General features: G+C 50.4%; 1 protein-coding gene across 1 annotated transcript; it reads left to right on the forward strand.

The window, feature by feature from the left end:
• The first annotated feature begins 1,795 nt into the window (after window positions 1–1,795).
• Window positions 1,796–7,981, forward strand: LOC149342445 (solute carrier family 35 member G1-like). The gene is made up of 2 exons (XM_089546799.1): window positions 1,796–1,995; window positions 7,513–7,981. The coding sequence occupies exons 1-2, from the start codon at window positions 1,796–1,798 to the stop codon at window positions 7,979–7,981; spliced, it is 669 nt and encodes a 222-aa protein (XP_089402925.1).

Raw genomic sequence — 7,981 nt, forward strand, 5'->3', positions numbered from 1 at the left:
AAAGCGCTACCACAGCCAGTGACTCCCACCTTGCCACCGCCGCCAACCCAGATTCCAGACGGGCGGTCGTCGGCAACGCCACCTTCACGAACGCCAACACCTTCGCCTCCCGATGGGTCGCCGCCGAAAGCCCTACCGCAGCCGGTGACTCCCACCCTGCCGCCGTCATCCCAGATTCCAGAAGGGCAGCCGTCGGCAACGCCACCTTCACAAGAATCGCCCGTCCAGCTGTCATCAGTTCGACTTCGCGATAAGCCGACATCAGGGCAGCGGCAACCGGTGCCGACGGCCGTAGCCCAGGGGCCACCGGCTGGGCACCTGGGCAGCCAGCTGACAGCGTCGGAAGCCGCGATTCCATCTGAGGGACCATCGACGCCATCCTCACCGCCCAGGCCGACGGAGGTCACGTCGCATAGCGCAAAGCGTGGACATGAAAGTCGCCCGATCAGCCCTCCCGTGACGTTCGCAGAGGAACGGCCAGGCAAACATGGTAGTGCATCGCCGTCCCGAACGGTAACCAGTGATGGCGGCACGCTGTTGTCTGGCCCGGCTCAGGAGACGTCTCTGGGACAGCAGCGTGTCGAAATTGCCTTATCACCTTCCTCGGCCGCTCCGGGCGACGTGACGTTCGCTGACACAGCCCTGAAAGGCGCGAACGCGCAGCGGCGGCGCGAAAGCGTGATGCTCCGGCGCGAAAGCCTACGGCACCGACGCGAAAGCATGCAGCTCCGGCTCGAACGCCGGCGCAAGGACCCGGTTTTCCTCTTCGCGAACCTGATCGGTCCCGCGTTGGACGCGACAGTCAGCGCAACGGGTACGGCGCATCTCGAAACGGGCATCAATGACTCGTGGAACAACGAGACGAGGGCCCGCGGTCTGCTGTTCACCATACTTCACTGCTTGGCACAGGCCTTAGTAAACATCCTCATCAAGCAGGTGGTGGGCATCCCCAAGACGAAGATAGCTTACTTCGTGGCCTTCGGTTACATGTTTGGCAGCATGCCAGAGGCGTTCGAGCTGTCCGAGCCCTTTGCACCGAGGCACGTCCAGGTAGGCGGGGACTTCCTTCTTGGGCCGCCTTTCGTACACGACCGGGGAAGTATACTCTTGTGAGCTAATAAATGTGCTCACATATGGCGCCTTGGAGCTTCAACACTGTGCCCTTTCTTTCCGGCGGGGAAGAGGAGGCTGGGTCATTGTTACCAAGACTCCACTGAACTGCACTCTTTGTTTACAACCGGCAGAAATGCAGGAAGGTTTCAAAATTCCGCTTTTGTGAGCTTTTAAGTACAAAATGCCTCAAGTTCAGGACCCCAGCAATGATTACTTACGACCCACTCTCGAAAGCGCCTCACTATGTGTTTCACATATGTAGCTATTGCTGCTCAGACTCACTTCGTGATAGCGTTCTCCGTGACCAGCGAAGTCCCTCTGGGCTTTTCGGTAATGACGAATACTACACCAATGGCGATTCTGTTTCCCGCTGTATGTCGCAGGAGAAAATTCCTAACAGCGCTGTCACTATAAGATGTCCGTCACTGACGGCCCACTAATTTCCACTAAGGACTGTCAAAATTCACTCACAGGCACGGGGGAGGGGCGAGAGCAAATGGCCGCATTCTCAAGCTCACTGCACTCGCAGGTACACCTGGTTCTCCGGGGCCTGAGCAGCCTCATGTCGCTAATGCTGAAGGCGGAGGCTCTCCGCTACTTGGTGGTGAGCGACCTGGCCGTCGCGTACACGCTTGTGCCCGTGTGCGTGATGGTGCTGTCGTGGTACTTCATCGGCGAGGGCATGGGCGTGGCCATGTGGAGTTCGGTGTTGCTTTGCCTCTGCGGCATCGTCATCGTCATGCGACCCGCCATCTTCTTCGAGGAGTGGAACGCCGACACCACGCAAGCACGCCTCACCGGATTCCTGTACGCCTTCGGAAGCTCCCTGGCCCTGGTCGCCTTGATCATACTCGTGCGAGTCACGCAGTACGCTACCAGCAGGTAAGCTCGCGTAAACTGTGCAAAAATTTCAAGTTGAGAAACCGTTCCCCTAAAGCGATTCGGCGTCTGCTGTTAAGGGCTACAGCTGTTAGCATGCGCGTATTTTGAACGACTTGTGAAGCAGGATTCAACCCACACCGGGACGTTAGGGTCGATATTTAGTCCTCCGAGTTTACAAAGAAGTGATCTCTGCGGAAATTGTCAAAAGCTTTGCAAAATTCTAAGAAGATACAATCGACTTCGGAGCCACGGCCAAAAATGTTGTGAATATCGTTAGCCAAAGTAAGCTGTGTGTCTCTGAAAAGGAATTTCGAAAGCCATGCGACACTGAGGTGAAAAATTAGTTTGATTCAAGAAACCTTACCAGGTGGGAAAATATGACATACTTCATGATTTTGCAGCAAATACTCGTTAATGACATTGGATGATAATTAGCTGATGAGTGCTTGTCACCAGAACCAGCTCAGCAATTTTCCAGTCTTCTGCTAGTATGACAAGCTCAAGCAATTGTTCGAATATTTTAGATATGATAGTGGTACCAGCTTTGGTGAAATACTTTAGAGCTAATGTCATCAGGACCGCGAGGTGAACTCGGTTTTAAATTGTCAGTAACATTAATGATTCCTTAAGAAATCTTATTGCATCCATCGGAAACTCAATCAGATAGTTATATACGATCAAGGAAATTTGGATTAGAAATGTTCGTGAAAAGGCCGTACCAAAAGTTTCATTCTCAATATTAGCACAGTTAGTAGCTGGAACAAGATTTGATGGGGAATCGAGAAGTGACACGTCAGGTGGCTCATGCTTATAGTGTTCCAAAACTTTTTAGGGTTGCTTTTTAACGCTGAAGGCAACGTCACATTAAGAAACTTGTCTTTAATTTCCTTTAGTTCTTTTTTGTAACCTCTGCTAATTCCTTTTAGCTTCGACCAAAGGACTGGCTTATGCCCAGGGACTTTGCTTTACGAAAAATTTATCCGTTTTGATCATCGATACGTTTTAATTACCAGTTATCCCCCGGAGAATGACAGTTGTAATATTTATTCGACATATATTAATTATATAAGTTCATGCAATATATCCCCCAATAAACACCAGTTAGTGTCGACCGAACGTCTATCAGTATCAGGAACTCGAGAAAATGCTCAATGGCCTCAGCAGTAGCTGAAAAATTAGCCTTGCCATAATTGTATATAAGTTTGTTTCGATTTGGTGATTTACGAGACTTAAAGTACAATTTGATCGCAAGTAAAGAATGGTCACTTGTCCCTCACATATAATTAATGTCGGAAACGAAGTTCGGTACACTGGTTAGCCATAGGTCTATAGCACTAGATACGGAATCTGTCTGCCTTGTTGGCTGTATAACTACCTGTGTCAAACAAAACTCGGGGCAAACCGATAAAATATTTGATTATTCTGATGTCATGTCACTCGCACTAAATGTGGTGAATGACCAGTTAATACCAGAATGACCAGAGAGACTTTCATTAAAGTCTCTCTCCTTCTCTCTCTCTCTGACTTAATACCAGGAAAGTTGGAGACGCCAAATTAAGATTAGAAAGATTAGAAAATGTAGTACTAATGATGTTGAAAGCATCATGAAAATATTTTCAAAAACCCATACGGAGTCGTCGGCGGGCGATAACAAGCGCAAAATACAAGCTTCTGATGACCAGTAGTGATTCAAAATCAGATGAATTCGATCAGAGTGGCAATATCTGACTGCAAAGACTCCTAGTTGTCATAAACAGCAATCGAGGCCCTACCACCACGCCGGGAGGAACGGACACGGCGAAATGCAAAAAAAAAAAATGCGTTTTTTTAGTGCGAAAAATTTCTCCGTATCGAAGAGAGGCACCGAACCAAGTTTCTGAAAGAATAATTCATCGCGATTTCGCACAGAACTGTGACGTTGTTAGACACATTCGGTGCGGCTTTACGCGGCCATGGTAGCTTCCTGGCCTCTGAAAAAATCTAACCAACAGCCATCTCTGAACTGGTATACACAGTAGCGTAGGGGAGGAGGGTGCGAGCATGAAAAAGTCGCCGGGAAGGGCTGGCCAACTTTCACTTGTGATTGTGAGTTCTCTGCTGCGTGTAGAAGCCTGCTATTTGGCTGCAGTGTACATGACAACACAATGCAGTGGTTGAACGAGTTGATGTGCTTTCCTCGGAAGGTGTTTCAGAGCCACAGCCGGCGCGGTGGCTCAGTGGTATGTTCGGCTGCTGACCCGAATGACGTGAGTTCGATGCCGGCCGCAGCGGTCACATTTCGATGGAGGCGAAATGCTGTACTGTGCGATGTCAGCGCACGTTAAAGAACCCCAGGTTGTGGAAACTGTCCGCAGCCCTCCACTACGGCGCCCCTCATAGCCTGAGTCGATTTGGGACGTTAAACCCTATAAAACCAAATCAAATGTTACTATGAAATGTTAGCCGTAATGAACTCCTCATTACTTAGAACTATAGTTAAACTAGCATTTTGCAACTAGGGATTAAATGTGAATCTAACGATCGTGACACCATGCAAGCAAGCTTGGCTTCATAGCGCAAGAATTCTCCCCCCAACATCAAATCGGAGGTCGCCTCCGCATGAGATGTTGGCCGCATTTGTTGTAGTTGACGGTGGTGTCTCGCTGATTGTCTACGAGCCAAAAAAAGAATTTAACCCCTCGATTAAACTAAATGCGACGTAGATACGCTAGCACAGTCACTTTGCTTAACTTCGTTTATCTTCGCTAATCTTGGTGATTATGCTACCGGGGATAAATCGGGGGTTAACTCTAGGGCGATCAATTTCATTGATGCGGAAGAAATGCGAAAGCATGCGCCCTTCGAATCGGCTTAAGCAGTAATAAGGAGAACATCAAAGACTTTCGTTATATCATTCGTTTCTCCCTTCTCCCTTTCCCCTACAAGACGAAATGGTAGATTTCCCTCTCTATGTTGTCACCCGGAAGGTGGCTCTTCTTTTAACCCCATCGCAGAACGGGTTTTTCGCTAGCGAGGCACTTGGTGCTATAGCGCAGCAAAAACGATAATTGAGGCCTATTATGCCCAAGTTCTACTTGTTGTCTAAATGCGTCAAAGAAAAGAATGGAGGGAAATCCAATAATTTTTTTTGCCTTGAAAATGACTCAGACCGCGCGTCCCCCGGTCGTTGGTCAAGATACGCTGTACGGTACTGTTCTGGCCGGCCTGTTCTGGCCTTCCGCTGCAATTTTAGAGCGTAGCTCTTAGGCGCCCGTTTCTACGTTTCGCGGCGTCGCCGTCGCCCGTTGTAACCAGCAGCCCTTTAAGCTGCGAAAGCAATGGAGCAGTAGCTTGAAAAGGAGAAAGGGGGCGAAGCTGTGCATAGCAACCGTGACGTCACACAGTAGCGGTAGAACGAGCGAGCGCGCGAGGGCGGTGGCAGCTACACCGCCGCTCCTTCGCCAGACGTCTCGTTGCAGTCGATTGAATGAGATGATGATGATGATGAAAACTTTATTTGAAACAAGGGAGTTTTGGACACGTCGGTCCTTGGGCCCCCGCACGGCCCCGCTGCACTCAAACGTTCATGTCCCGGAGGCTCATGACGCTGGCAGCCCGGCATGTGGCACTGAGATGCATGGCTCCGAAGCGGCCCACTGATTCCGCGCCGAGCTGTTCGGGGAAGCGGCAGTGGGTTGACCACAAGGCTTTCGCCAAGCACACTTTATAATTTCCAAATTGTCTTCGGTATTTTTTTTAGGAAAGGAAATGCGCAGTATCTGTCTCTCATAGCTGTGAAACTAATAGAGCGGGGGCTTGGAAAGCAGAGGGTAAATTTTGTAAATTGGTTTTTTGAGGAAAGGAAATGCGCAGTATCTGTCTCACATTTCTGTGGACACCTGAACCAGAGGGAAGGCGCATAACTGGCCTCTTGGAACAGTGGACACTTCAATCGTGCTTTAAGCTACGTGGCGGTAGTGACAGATGTGGGCTGCATGCTTTTGACAACGTTGTGCCAGGAACGCTGCCGCATGCAAAGGTGGCAGGGTGGGTGGGGACTTTAATGTAGATACAAAGACAAGCTTGCATTTCTTACCACTTATGCGGGAGAACATCCCGTTCCTCTCGCTCGTAACGGCTCCCACAGCTGTGGCAACCTCGCGAAATACTTGCGGAGACCTCGTCTTTGAGAACCAGGCATTGGTGCAGCAAGTCGAGCATATATCCGTCTATTTCTCCGACCACAAAGCTCCCTTCATGACAATCAAGAACTGTTAGTGGAGTGTTTCTTGAAGAAGGAATATGCGTGAAAAATAAGTTGCCTGTCATTGTACATACATGTATTGCTCGAATTCTTTGCCTAATTCTAGAGGCCCGTGTACTGTGCGATGTCAGTGCACGTTAAAGAACCCCAGGTGGTCAAAATTTCCGGAGCCCTCCACTACGGCGTCTCTCATAGCCTTAGTCGCTTTGGGACGTTAAACCCCATAAAACCAAACCATTCAATCTATCGAAAAGCTGAAACAGCTGATGAGCTGCGCTCAAATTTCGCGTTAGGAAGTAACGTAATCGTCGACAATTTTTCTCTTTCGCAGTTTTAGAAAGCACCGGCGAATACAATGGTTTATTTGCAGTCTTGAGTTGAAAAATTTACTTAGGCAATATTTCGTTTCTTGAAAGATGTGCCAGCTGACAATGGCGGATTTAAGAGGGGGCTCTTGCGAGACCTTTTCCGCGAAAAACTATTAAAAACTCCATTTTTCGACGAGGAAAGTCCAGCAAATGTATTGCGGAAATAAAACCTCCCCCACCACTCCTCCAAAAGTTACCCATAAACCTGCCCCTGAGCACCGACGAACCGTTTGGAGGGGCGTGTGAGCGGCTGGTTTGCCATTTTCCGCAACGCTGAAAACAACATCCGCCGTACACTCAGCGCACATCAGAGGTCTAAAAAATTGTCTGGGTCTTCGCTAAGGCTAAGCCTGGATATCTTGAAGCGAAAAGCTGCGGTGATCAGCGATAAACACACGCTTGCGGCGAACTTCAAACGATGACGCATAGCGCGCGGCAGCGTGCGCCTATCCTATGTTGTTGTTGTGGTTGTTGCGACTGAGAGAAGGATGAAAAGGAAAGTGCACGGGCCTGCCAACTGGCTCAAGCCGAGCCACCACCGCTGCCACGTGCAGATAGGGAGGAGTTCAAAGGTAAGAGGCTGAAAAAACAGATAAACGGCCGAAGCCCGCATGCCTATGGGCAAGCGCGCCTTATATACCCCTCCTTTCAAATGCACACTGCGCACGGCTGCGGCGAAAGGTCACACGGTGGCGAGGAGGAGAAGCGGTGGCGCACATGCGCAGTAGCCTGCGCCGTACGTGACGTCACTCATGCTCCGACATACGCCGGCTCACGCGAAGCGCGGTGTTGACTAGCGTAGTGAAGCTTTTCGCTACAAAATAAGCAGGCTGTGTCAGCCTTAGAAATTTAACACCCACCGTCCGCCTCGCCGCACACCTTATACATTTAAGGGCTTCGACGCAGGTTCGTGAGCTTCAACAGCGGTCTGACCCGTACGGTGCTGGTCATTTTTATGGCGATGGCGAGCGGCGATTTCGACCAGTTCCTTGACGGCCGCTTCCTGGCAACCCTGGTGATGATGGGCAAGCTCTCCTTCTGCACCATCTACTTCCTCAACAAGGCCCTGCTGACCGAGTCAGGCGCCTTCGTCGCCACCATCAAGTTTAGCGGCGACATCATCCTGTCGGTGATCCTCCAGATGGCCTTCCTGGACCTCTACCCGGACATGTGGACCCTGGGCGGCGTCGCACTTGTGGTGCTCTCATTCCTCATGATCGCCTGTCAGAACATTGTGCCGGCTCTCTGGGAGCGCCTTCGCCAACACCGAAGAGCACCGCGGACTCGACGGCATACTTTGAAGGCCGCCGATGACGAAGGCACCACCGCAGCCGCAGCTAACTCTGAATTTGCGGCCGCGACGTCCCCCATTTAA

This window comes from Amblyomma mixtum, chromosome 5 (assembly GCF_055824585.1).
Source record: "Amblyomma mixtum isolate Tamu chromosome 5, ASM5582458v1, whole genome shotgun sequence".
In the NCBI taxonomy this organism is placed as follows: domain Eukaryota; kingdom Metazoa; phylum Arthropoda; class Arachnida; order Ixodida; family Ixodidae; genus Amblyomma; species Amblyomma mixtum.